We start from the raw sequence: 13,913 nt of genomic DNA on the forward strand, positions 1-13,913 counted from the left end.
TAGGATTAAGGACATTTGAAAGATGAAAACTATGAGGAAAGGTCAGCTGAATGGGAACTGTTGCTGTTTGGGAAAAGAAGGTTGAGAGGTCATTGACTTAAATTTTCAAGTATATAAACAGGTATTGATGGAGAACAGTTGGTTACTATTATCAAACTTATAGAATAAGAGGAGTCAGTCTTAAATAGCAAAACAGATTTTTTTTTTTTATTACTGAACTTTAATTACTTGCAATGAGTAGACAGGAGAGAATTAGTTAATGAATTACAGGATGCTTAAAATTTACATCAAATTGTGAGCAATATGCTGGTTAAAAAAACACAAATCAGCTGTTTAAAATCTAAAGTAATCAGATACACATAGACTAGATATGATGCCAGTATTATTAATAGTAGCTCACATTTTCCTATGATTTTACAATTTACAAAGCACTTTGCTTAAAAAAACAGGGAAATAGGACAATGATTGTTATTCTATTTTTACAGATTAAGAAACAGACTCAATGAGGTTGTGATTTATTTAGTATCATATTGCAACTTTGTGACCAAGATGGATTTTAAACTCGGAAGTCTTCTGAATTTAATTCCAACATTCTTTCCATCCTATCATTCTACCTCTTTAGAACCTCCAGAACAAGTATTTTTAAGAATTTCTTAACCCTTGAGTGTAGAAATAGATTACCAAAGGAAGTAGTAGCATCTCCTCTGGACTCCATCTCATTCCCATGGTCACACCCTTATCCCTACCTTGAAGTAAAACCATGTTGTTGTCAATAGAAAGCCTTTGTTGTATTTATGAATGCATTATATGTTTATTAAGTGCTAGCATGCTAAGATAAGCCCTGGGGGAGGCAGATAAATGAATTCTGCTGCTGCTCTCAGAGAATTAAAGAGCTTACAGAGTAATTGAGGGAGATAAGATACAATGCATACAAATAAAAATACACATTACATATACAAATGATTTATTTTTATCTTTATGTTAGAATGTGACTGTCTACAGACCAACATAAATGGATTTATCTATCGTACAAATGACAGGTTATTGGAGTAAGGATAGACTTTTCTTCTACTTAATAAGTTAGCACTAGGGAATGGGATGGAGAGAACAACAAGGAAATTAAAAGAACATTTTCAGAGCAGTTTTTTTTTTAATTGTCATTACACTTTGGAGCAAAAGAGCTAATGGTATTAGTTTTAAAATTCAGCTAGTGACTATATTAAGAGGTTAAATATAATTTTTCTGTTTTAATCAGCATCCAATCTCTACCCCTTCCAAATGAGCAAAAATACCTCATTTCCTGCTTTGGTGAAGTTCACGATAAAGGAGACTGGTTTGTGAAGCTATGTAATACCATTTATCATCTGTTTTGGCAGTAACTGTGTGATTGTTCTGATCTCAGACCCGATGAATGTTCCAGTATAGCCTGCAGACTTTCTACAGAAGCATATTAAAACCTTATTCCAGCTTTCACTTCATTTCTTTCTCTCATCTTCATGAATAGAAGAAACTCAGTTTGGTGACTCATAATTCTATAACTTTTCAAAGGCCAGTGCTATAAAAATAAGTATCCAGTGTTTGTGGAGAACATGCCCAACATTTCCTGGTGTTTTAAGCATTTTCTCCCTTTTCTGATTGCTGTGTATACTCGGTCATAGGCATCAGAGTTGGATAATTTTTATGATTCTTTGTCTTCAAATCCCTTCATCTTAAAGATAATGTAGCTGCGGACTAATGAAACAGAGCCAACATTCAACCCCAGGTCCTCTGACTTCAAACCTAGCGCTCTTCTTTCAGTACCTCATTGCTGTTTTATATTTTTGACTTGTTTCTCCCACAGTGAAACTTAAATTCCTAAGCTGCCTGAGGGCTATATTTTGGTCTTTTCTGTAGTAATAGTCATGTAAAAAGATTTGAACATAATAAATGTTTGTGTATTGAACTATCAGGCACATCTTAATTCTGGAAGAATGATAGACTTATGAATCCTTTAGATTTGCCTACAGGATAACTTTAAACAGATTTGCTATTATTATTGCTATGGTTATTAACAATAAAAGCTAAGAGTTATGAAGTACTATAAAGTTTTCAAAGCACTTTATGAATATTCTCTCATTTGAGCCTCACAACAACCCTCAGGAGCAGGTGCTAAGTACCATCCTCATTTTATAGATGAGGAAACTAAGAGGTTAAATGATTTTATCTCATAGCTAGTAGGTATCTGAGACCAAATTTGAAATCAGGACTCTAGAACCAGTTCTCTATCCACTAGGCCAATCCAATTGTCTTTCACAGGTTAACTGGTAATTGTGAAGATGTTGTTTCTTCTATATACTTGGTGGCAGAGGAAAGAAACTCATAAGAAATTAGATAGCCTGGGAAAAAATGCTAGAGCTTTCCTTTTGCCTTTGGTCCTGTGATATCATCATCATTCCTTTCTCTGAAGCATATACTACATCCCTCCTGTCAGTGCACCACAGAGAGAATCACCTCCAGAAATCTCAGTTTAGAATAGATCCTGCACAAGGTTCCTGTATTTCACCCTTTCTTCCATCTGTTCTTAACTGCAGCAGTATGCTTTATGAAGATATTTTCCTTCAGTAAATTTAGTCCAGGTAACAATTTGGGAGGAAGTACTGAGGGACCCTGGTATTTTCCCTTGATGACAAATGCCAGCCAAGATCCTGGAGATTATTATGGAAAAGCCCATGAAGAAGACACAAGGCTTTGTTTCAGGGTGGCGGAACCTGTCAGGATTCTATTTTTAGGTATTATTCATTCAACATATTGCCATTACTTAAGTAATATCCTGTTTCCCTAGATCATTAGTGGTAATTTCAATACTTGGAATACTAGTAAACTCAGGAGGAAAGCCCTGAGTCTGAAAGGAAGCTTTTAACTCTTACCAGCAGATAATAAAAACCTACTAAAGAACGCCCCTTCTAATTTGGCAGCATCATACATATCTGAAAATAACATTTAGAGTTAGGGTTATCAACTATAAATATTACAAGTGTGAAGTGGCATGTTATTTAGTTTATCTAGAAAAAAAGAATGATATCAGATGCTCAGGAGCTAGATAAGAATGTGAAGGAAGTGTTAATGATAGTAGTTTTTACGAAGCCCAACATCACATAAATAATACTGATAAAAATGCAGCAGCTTGGTGGCACAGTGGATAGAGCTCTGGACTTGAAGTCAGGAAGATCAGAATTTGAATGCTGCCCCAGAAATTTAGTAGCTGTGTGATCCTGAGCAAGTCACTTAAATTCTCTGTGCCTCAGTTTCCTCGTTTGGAAAATGAAGATAATAATAGTCCCTACTTCACTGAGTTGTTATGACAATCAAGACTAGCATATGTAAAGCACTTGCAAACCTCAAAGTCCTATGTAAATGCTAAATATCATGTCTTAGTTCAATGGGATCCAAATTGTCTCCTGGGATTTCCTCTAAGTGATATCCTCGTATCCCAAGATTCTTACATCTTCTACAGTGGAGAATTATGTTAATCTAAGTATTGCTATGAATTTCTAGCGGGTCAAAAATCAAAGGAAAAAAAAGTATTCTCTCAATTAGCAAGTCTATGGATTGTTCTGGAATTTAGGTCTGGGTTCTCTTAGAATAGCCCTGGGAGGTAGAAACCATTGCTATCCCCATTTTACAGACAAGAAAACAAAGGCAGACAAAGGTTAAATAATTTGCCCATGGTCAGACAGGTAGGAAGTATCTAAGACTGAATTTGAACTCAGGACTTCCTGACTCCAGGTCTAGCATGCTATCTGTTGTACCACCTAGCTTACCTTATTGAGGGTCTTATGAAGAGCTTCATGGAAGAAAGATACACTGTACTAAAGATTATAGGGCACCATAGATAGATTTTGGAGAATGAAAAATAATCTGCTTATGTACACATAAGGAGGAGACAAAACCCCACTAACATTATGGAGTATAAGAACATGGACATAATAAGTTCACTTATGTCTTATTCTGATGACAAAGGACAACTATGGCTCATTCTGTAACACCGTTTATCTCCTCTTTGAACTTCATTGTCCTGTGGCTTCCATGCCAACTCAAGCAAATTATGTTTCCATCTTTAGCAGACCCTTGACTGATGAGTACGTGAATATCCTGCCATCACCAAAACACAGGAAACTGCACTAGATCATTCATCATTTCCCATACATGACTAAATTGCAGGTGTAAAGTACAAAGTATCACATCTGCACAAATAAGCCATGTTTGTAGGACTAATAATTTTAGGTTGATCAGTCCTTCTTTATTTAACTGGCATTTATCTTCCCTCTTTTTTTCTGATAAGTATGTCTTTACAAAATTATGAGATTCTCCTTCAGGTTTTATGCAGATAGTAATCATTGATGTTTAAGGTTTGAAAAGTACTGTACATATATTCTCATTCAAGGACCCTGTGGGATAGGCACTGAGGGTATTATTATCCTCATTTTATATATGAGAAAATGAAAGGTTAAATGACTTCACACAGGTAGCAGGTGTCAGATGGAAATCCTCATTGTCCTGGCACCATGTCCAGGGGCTCTCTCCTCTCTCTCCCTGTTCCTTAATATAAATACAGCTGAAGAAATTTTAGCAGCCCTGCAGTCCTGTCATCTTAGTGATGAAGATACTTTAAGCCCGACACTGTTTTTGTGCATGTTGTCCTGTAATCTTGTTGTAATCAGTCAGTCAGTAAAGATTTATTAAGTACCTACTCTTTGCCAGAAACATAGTACTGGGGATACAAAAAAAAATTGACTCACTCCGAAAATATGATCCCTCCAGAAACTTTGATTTCATGAAGCAGATTATTGTAGAAAATGTACTGAAGGATCTCATACTAATTTGGCAGTCTTCGATATTCTTTGCAAGTCTTTCAACTCAATACTGAACTGCAGTCAACTTCCTCAACCTATGATTTTGACATGATTTTAACATCACATATGGCTGTTAGTTCTTTCTATGAGTAAGGAAAAACAGAATAACTTTCTTCTAGAAGATAATGAATACTGTTCTCGTTAGTGTATTTCCTACCTATCTTAAGAATATTTTCCCGACTGAAATCCCAGAATCTGCCTATCACTTCCCTTGATCAGTAAATACTGATTTCTAGCAGAGTTCTCCTTTATAGTCTCACATTAAGCATTATATTGCAAGTCATAAACACACTTTGATAGTTTTCCCAAGAACAGGTTATATCAAAACCTGCATTCTTACCATTTTGACAAACTGATCTGGTAGCAGCAAATCTGGGAGCAAGATGTGAGGCAGCAAAGGTCGTTGATGCCTTTGATTGGGTTTCCACATGGTGTTAAGAGTTTATAAATATGTTAAAAATGTGTTAATTTACTATTCAGCTAGGCTAAAAATTGCAAACATGCCAAACATGTCAAAGATTTGACAAAACATGATGAGGTATGATGAAGTAATTTCTTTTATATTATTGCCTTATGAAGTGCTTGCTGGGTATGTGGCTATGCTTGTTTGACTGAGTGAGCCAACAAAGTGCTAACTCTATAAGCTGTCAGTCCAGTGGGACTTTTTCTGAAACCTCAACCCCACCCCAAAACCCTCCAGATCCTTCCTTACATATAGCAAAGAAAAAGTTAAGCAAAACCAAATCAATATGGATCATATCTGACAACATGTGCAACATTCTGCATTTATTACTGCCACCAACACCCTCTCCTCCCTCACACACCTATTGTTTGAAAAGATAGAGTTGTGTTTCATCATCCTTTTTGGGGGAACAAATTGTCTCCATTGCCTTTCATCTGAGTTCTGCTGCATCTTGCTTTCATTTCCAGAAATGTGGCCGTTATAAAAGTCTTAAAATTGCACTAAGACTTTTGGGGTGTCCTGTGTAGATTTTCCTGGTATTTCTTTCTTTTCTTCATTCTAGGTCAATTGAAACAAGTAAGTGATTAGCGGAATTCTTAGCAGTATATATGAAGAGCCTTAGAAAGTCATTTGGTTTTAAATTTTGTTCATTGGATCACATGATAGAAAAGGAGTAATTGTTCTGATATTTTTAAGATAAATCATAAATGGGATTCTATTTATATATACCATAAATCCTAGAGGCAATGTGACATAGTGGATAGAAAGCCAACTATGGAGCCAAGAACATCTGACTTCAAGTCCTTGCACTTCTTGGCTCTGTGTGAGCTATTTTGTTTTGTATTGTTGCATACTCTGTCTTTTAGGGACATGATTATGCCAGTTTGAGAACTATAATGTTAAATACGTCAGCCATATCAGTCCAGTGGGACTTTCCATGATACCTCTGTTCTCCCTGCAACTACTAAACCCTTTTCCTATAACAAGGAAAAATAGGCAAAACCAGTCTCTGCTGGTTGACTCTGGACAAGTCACTTGAACTGTGAGTGCCACAGGGGGACTCTCTTAAGACTAGAAGAGCAGTTACTGAGTTCCATTGATAAAAGGTGTTTCCTCACTATTTGTTCCTTATACTAATGAAAACACAGGTATGGTCTCTCCAAAAATTCTATTAAAATATTTTAAAAAATTTTTTAAATCACTTCAGTAGCATTCACTTAATGTTAGTGTTTTCACTTGTTTCATCAGCATGAATATTGACTGATCATTACTGCCATTTTGCTTATTTGTTTGTAAATTCTTGTGACTCTTTTTCTTGCAGTAGCCATAGGTCTTTGCATTTTTTATTTTTCTTAAGAGAATTGGCTGTATCAACCATGTGATAGAGAACAAAAGGCTTAATAAGCAGATGTGAATACCACTCTGTATGCTAGTAATGCTGTATTGCCACCAACCTGGTACTTCTGTGTAGAATGATGCATTTTGTACATTGGCTGAAAGAGATACGTCATAGTGATCAAAGGATATGAGCAAATAGTTTTTAAAAGAATTGCAAAATATTTACCATATACAAAATTATTCCAAATTATTAATGATATAAATGCAAATTAAAACTTCTGAAGATGTTCACCTAATATCCAGCAAATTGGGAAGATGACAAAAGATGGATACAGTCAGTAGTAGAGGAGCCATGGAAAGAGAGGAACTCCCTTGGAGGAGTTGTGAATTGGTCTAAACGTTCTGAGAAATATTTTGGAATTAGACAGCACCTATGTACATACACACATTCATATACTTACATAAATTCCCTTAACTTTGGACCCAAATATCACATTGCTCAACATATGCCCCTAGCAGATCATGGACAGAAAGAAAATTCCCATCTATTTTCCAAATTATTCATAATGGTTCTTTGTGGTGAAAAGAACTCAAAAACAAGGAGGAAGGGAGTAAGCATTTATATAATGCCTACTATGTGCCAGGCATTGTGCTAAGCACTTTATAAATACTCATTTGATTTGTTCCTCACTGAAATTCTAATCAATGGGAAAATTCTTGTATTTTAGTATTATCTCTCTTTTTTAAGAGTTTAGTTTTAGCACCTACCAATGATGTAGGTACCACTCATATTTCACAGAGGAAGAAACTTAGGCAAACAGAGGTTGAGTGCCTTGCCCAGGGTCACAAAGCTAGTAAGTGTCCAAAGACAAATTTGAACTTGAGTCTTCCTGATTCCAGACCCAGTGCTCTACCCACTAAACCACCTACTTACCTTCTAAACAAAATATCTGCTCATTGGTTAGAAAATAGCTAAATGAATATAATGGAATTTTATTGTGCCATCAGACAATGCTTGATATGAGAACTTCATCCATCCATTCATTCACTTATTGTTTATTTTAAATGATATTTTATTTTTTCCCAATTATACATACAGTTTTTTAAGATTTATTTTTTAAAAATTTTAAGTTCCAGATTATCTCCCTCCTTCTTCCTTTCCTAAGACAGTTTGATATAGGCTATACATGCACAATCATCCAAGAAATTTGCATATTAGTCATGTGAAAAGACACAGCCATAAAATAATAAAGATAAAAAATGCTATGCTTCAATCCACATTCAGACTGTCAGTTCTTTCTCTGGATATGGAGAGTAGTTTTCATCATAATTCCTTTGGAAATGTCTTGAATCATTGAAGTGCTGAGAATAGCCATGTCATTTACAGTTAACCATCACACAATGTTGCTGTTACTGTATACAATGATCTGATTCTGCTCGCTTCACTCTGCATCAGTTATGTTAAGTCCAGGTTTTTCTGATATCATCCTGCTCATTGATATGAGAAATTTAGAGAACCATGGGAAGTCTTGTATGAATTCACAGAGAGTAAAGTAAGCAGAACCTGGGGGGTGGGAGGAATCCTGCATATGTAATATAGGAAATGGAAAGAACACTAAAAGGAAATTGTTCAGCTATGATTTAGCTTTTCTTGGCAGAAGATGCAAAGATGCTTCATTTCCTTAGAAAGGTGGGAAATTATTGTTAGATGTAGTCCATGTTTTTTTTTTTTACTTTTGTTTAATTGTTTTCCCATTTGACATAAAGGAAGGGTCACTGGGTAGAGGAGGAAGGGAAAGGGCAAATTCCAAGATCACTCTGATATAAAAAAGAAAAGGCATCAATAAAACTTGTTAAAAAGAGAAACATTATTAAGATGCTAGAACTTTTCCATTCATTAAGCAAAAGTTAGCAAGAACAACATAACCCTATAAAAATGGGATATCTGTTCATCTAAGCCCTGGGGCAGCACACACCAACTATGTGATTTCTTTAGACAAATATAAATATACTTCCTCAGAGAGGTAATCTCCAAGCCCAACCTAAAGGATAGATCCCTTTTCCCTGAATCAAAAAATAGAGAGTGTATATAGACTTGACCAGAATATTTTCATATTTGAGTGGCAAAACATGGTCTTTTTTTTCCTCCTTCCTTTAGTCACTCACCTTGGTTGTGATAGATTAAAGGAATGGATATTTTGAGAGAATTGATGATTTGGAAGATGAGATTTAGGAGGAGGTGAAGGAGGGGAAAAGAATCAAACTGAAAAAGGATAGAACTTCTGTCATTTCTAAGAGGGCATTAGTTATGAGATTCCTTGCCATTCACAAAAAATTTGGAAGGCATGGGCTCATGAAGAATTTGTATTGGACATACACATTCAACAAAGCAAGTTATTGAGAAAGTCATATTAAGATTTCCTTCCAAATTCCTTTATTTTGTTTTGCAACCTCCAATTCAGCTACTGAGGGTTCCCTCCCTTCCCTCTTTTCTGTTTTGACTACAGTATCTAGTTAACTTTTTGATAATCTGTTTAGATTAGTGCATGCTTACAACATGTAAAGGAATCTCCGTACAGACACTCATCTTGCTTACCTGGTTTAGAGCCTCTCCTATAACAATGACTAGTAGAGCTTAACTTGGGCAGGCCTTCACATGATCTCTGATGTACAAATGATTTTGGTTGACTTTTGGAAATTTGCCTCAGCTCAGCACCATTTTATCCTTTTGTATCTCCAAACTCCCATGAATAGCTATGGATTTGGGCTTCTTAAATACTCGAGTAATGTTGAAGTTGATCTAGTAATCCTTTGGAGAGAGGGGAAAAAAAAGACAAAGGGGGTGGGGCTATGGACTGGTATCTAGGCCAAAAATCCAGCCATTTTGTTTACTTATGTAAAAATTGTGTCCAGTGCTAGTCTGAAGTGTAATGGAGTCCAACATCAAAAGTATTTCTCTAGTGTTTGTTCAATCATCTAGGACCTACTTTCTAAATAAAGTTCATGGACTTTTCTGAATACAGACTTGCTAACCAGCTTAATATAGTCATATGCTTACCCCATTTACTTGAGACTGCATAATAATTCAATATGAAACTTATTTTCCTCCCTCTCAGATTGGATCTGTCTCAAAAGATTTATTTATAGTAAAATGTTTTAGGGGCAGCTATGTGGTTCAGTACATAGATCTTGGGCTTGGAATTAGGAATACTCATCTTCATGAGTTCAAATCTGATCTCAGATACTCTCTGTGACCCTAGGCAAGTCACTAAAAACCTATTTGCCTCAGCTTCCTTTTCTGTAAAATGAGCTGGAAAAGAAATGGCAAACCACTCCAGTATCTTTGTCAAGAAAACTCCAAATAGGGTCACAAAGATTCAGACATGATCCAAAAAATGGCCAGAAAAGTGTTTTATTGATGAAATATGCCTGGCGTGTCAGAAGAGAATAAAATGCTCTAACTTGAAATAACTACAATACGTAATTGGATTTGGATGATGATAATAGTAAAAACATGTTCCTAGCCACATTCCTTCATGGTGTTGCCCTTAATTGTCAGCCATTAAATCAAAGGTTATAAATGTATCTACTACTCCATTATTAAATAGTAAACAATTGGCACAGTTCTATTTCCCCTCACAAATGTTTAATAGAAACTATTTAACTGTTCTTTGAGAATATCAGACTATGTTTTGCATAATTTTATACATATAATATCATATTGCTTTCCTTCTCAATGGACCAGGGAGGAAGGGAGAAAATTAGGAACACAAATATCTTTTTAAAAAAAAGTTAAAGTAATATATTTTAAAAAGAGCAAACAAACAAACAAACAAAAATATAGAAGTATCAAACTAAAGGAATATCTGAGTTCCATTTTTCCAAGCTATAAGTTTGTATGCTACTCTTGAGCCTGGAGAAGACCTCCAGTTGTACTTCTGATTTTAGTCACCGGGAATCCCCAAAAGTAGTATTATTTTCTAATATGATAGATAATTTTACTAATGTAACTTTTATGTGTAAACATGCATCTATAATATAAATGATTGTTGGACTATTTGGAACCATAGACCAATGCATTTAACTCCCATTTAAGTCATCCCTAGCACCCATTCAGGCCCTAGCCCCAGTGATTCCCAGTGGTTCACACTAGCACCAGGGACTAAGGTTATCCTTAGGCCATTTTTAGTTTCCATCTCTGGGAAGGAAGACTGAAGCAGGTTTGGGATTTATGTCAAGATTAGGAACAGGTAGCTCAATGAGGGCCTTGACTGCTCACTTCTAACCCCAGATCTGCTTTAGTCAATCTAATACTATGCCTCTCCCTTAAACCTTTTACTAAGATGTAGGGAACTCACTGCTTTTCATTTGAGGGATAGCAAAATTCCAAATGAATTTTTTTTTTGGTTGTCACCTGGAGGCTGAATAACCAATATAAAAATTCTTTTTCTCAAGGGAATAAGTAGGTAATACCTTCAGTAATGAAAAGAATACTCTATTTTCAGCTCTGCCACTTTCTACCCAGGTGACAAGCTTATCAGTTAATATCTCTCTGTTTTCTTGTTTGTAAAATGGTGGTAATATCTGTCTTTTCTATTTATAGAATTATGAAGACTAATTAAAAACTATATGTAAGTGCTTTGAAAACCACTCAAGCACTATTTAAATGTAGATTATGGTGGTGGTGGTAGTGGTGGTGGTAGCGGTGGTGGTGGTGATGATGGAGAAAATGAAGTGTAATTTAGGACAAGTTTTCTGTTTATAGTTTTATTAGTGTTTATTCAGGCAATCTATTGTACTTGATGTGGTTCAGAACCTAGGGACCACTCGACCATTCGATAAAACTTATTGCCTTAAGGGGACTGTCATTTGAAAATCATCTTTCAGGTTATGGCTTTACCATGCAGTAGCTCAAAAGAAACATGGTGTACAAATTTAGAGACATCTCCACTCCAAATGGTGCTATGAATTATTTATGCCCAATCTGCGGTAGGGCATTCTGAGCAAGTATTGGTATGACTAGCCACAGTTGGACACACTATACCTTGACCCCGACATAGTGATGTCACTTTGGTCCTCTGAAAACAAAAGACAACAACAATAATTGATTTACCATCTAAAATGTATTCATGTTATTTCAGTGTGCTATGTGAACCAGAAAGTGAACTTCAGGGGCTATGCTATGCACATTTGTAGATATCTCTGAGTGGATGGCATTAGGAACATCTTCCCAGTCAGATGGGCATTTTGGAGGATCAATTTAGTAGCTCGATACATGTGCTTTACTCTAAATTACTTGGATGTTTTGGAAAAGGAATTATCTCATAGCATTGCCCTGGAGTTATGTACATGTAAACATCTATTAGATATTATTGTTCTCCTGTTGTCTAATTTTTGCTATCTTTTTTTCCCCTTTTAGGATCAGGAAGAAAACAAGGGAGCTACAAGTTGGCCTGAGTTCTATATTGATCAGCTAAACTCTATGGCTGCTGTAGGTACATTTTATGTGTTATTGACACTGTGGGGGAAAAACAAGTCTGGTCCAAAGCACTATTACGCACAGTAAATAGCCTAGAATCAATTATGAAGATTTTCACTTGGGTAAGACATTCTAATCCCATTATCTTTCAACAACCCATGTTAAGATCCTCTTAAAAAAAAAGTCAGTAAAATAATTTCTCCAGTATGTTCTAAGTAAAAGCATGCAATAAAATATGAGTTTAATATTATAACAGGAAATTTAATCTCCTGAAATCTGGTTTATATTCATCTTTAGCTTGCATCCCTGAGGCTACTCGTCTGGCATACATGGCAACACTGGGGAAATTAACACAATTTTAATATAGTTGGGTTTAATTCTTACACTAATACTTCATGTTTCCTTTATTACTTGGAGTGAATTCTAAGGTCTCATCCATTCATAGATTTCTGATCTTTTTATCCTTCTGCCCTCTAAAGAAGCAGGCAGATTCTTCTTTCAAGAATGCCAACGTACTCTCCAGGTATATTCCAGGAGATATTTCCACATAGAAATGTCAGGATGACTGACAAAATTAGAAGTCAGCTGAATAGTTTTGAAATGTCCTTGGGAATCCTCTTGGAGCATGGATTCCTAGTACAATGTACTTAGCTTGCCCAAAATATGTATTTTGAGCATGTAGATGTCTCCATTCTGGTTTTACAGTAGCTGAAGAAGCATATTATTAATTAAGTGTAAAATATTCAACAGAAATGTTCTGGCAAAACTTTTCATGTTTGGTAGCTTAAATGAAAATACCAATAATAAATGTTGTGGTTGCTAATTGTAGAATACAGTTTTTTGCCTTCCCAGCCTACTCCAGCTTTTCAGTGGCTGCCTATCAGACAATTTGTAGTTTATAACACATCCTTCTGTAATAGCTTATGTAAAAGTTGCTTTTCCCATTTTCACCCTGCATCTTTGAAATCCTCTATGGAGAAAAAAAATGTTCTCTACCATTGAAATGTCATCTTTAAACTCATTTTCCTACCTATAACTCTTATTATTTGAAGCTCTGAACATTACGCTCACCAAATCTTCATATGCCCTTATTTAGAAGCTCAATATTTTGCTGCTGTTGCAAAAGTTTAAAACAGACTACAGTATGATAGACGAACTATTCACATTTTTGCTAGAGTTTAGAAGATTTAAATTTTTACGTGTTCTGCTTTCCTCTTTGTGGATTGCTGTTGTACATTGTATATTAAATGTAATATATAGCAATATGTAATATTATACAATAATATATGACAATATTGTGTATGAAACTTTTAGTCTGGCAAATGTGAGCAATACCAGGAGAAGTAAAAGACCAAGCCTCTACTCTGAGGGTTTCCTGTCTAAAAGCTAAAGGAGAACAAAACAGAAAGTGAAGACTAAACCTATTTCTTTTGCAATTATCATTAATCCCCTCACCCCCATTATGGTGTTTTTTGTTTTTTTTTAAGAGGGGGAAAAAAAGATCAGAAAGGAATGATTTCAGCATGTTATGGCTTCAACAGGGTGACAGATTCATAAGTAATTATCAGAAAGGTCTCTACACCTGTCCCAGGGAACGGTAGTAAAGTATTGCTCTGTACATTTTATATTTCTAAAAAAGATTTTCATAATTCTCAGATTAGGCTCGACAAAAGAAATGGATAGAAAATAGCTTTCTTATGAAGACAATGTTGTTTAACATCAACAGTGAACATTTCTTTTT

The 13,913-nt window shown here is 35.4% G+C and overlaps 1 protein-coding gene across 11 annotated transcripts in view; it reads left to right on the top strand.

The window, feature by feature from the left end:
* Positions 1-13,913, top strand: part of DAAM1 (dishevelled associated activator of morphogenesis 1) — a 202,787-nt gene that overhangs the window by 117,363 nt on the left and 71,511 nt on the right. For all 11 annotated transcript variants that reach the window (XM_072629337.1, XM_072629345.1, XM_072629338.1 and 8 more), the window contains one exon: positions 12,113-12,184. In XM_072629337.1, the coding sequence (XP_072485438.1) occupies positions 12,113-12,184 (72 nt within the window). The remainder of the gene's footprint in view (positions 1-12,112; positions 12,185-13,913) is intronic.

This window comes from Notamacropus eugenii, chromosome 1 (genome assembly GCF_028372415.1).
Source record: "Notamacropus eugenii isolate mMacEug1 chromosome 1, mMacEug1.pri_v2, whole genome shotgun sequence".
Lineage (NCBI taxonomy): Eukaryota > Metazoa > Chordata > Mammalia > Diprotodontia > Macropodidae > Notamacropus > Notamacropus eugenii.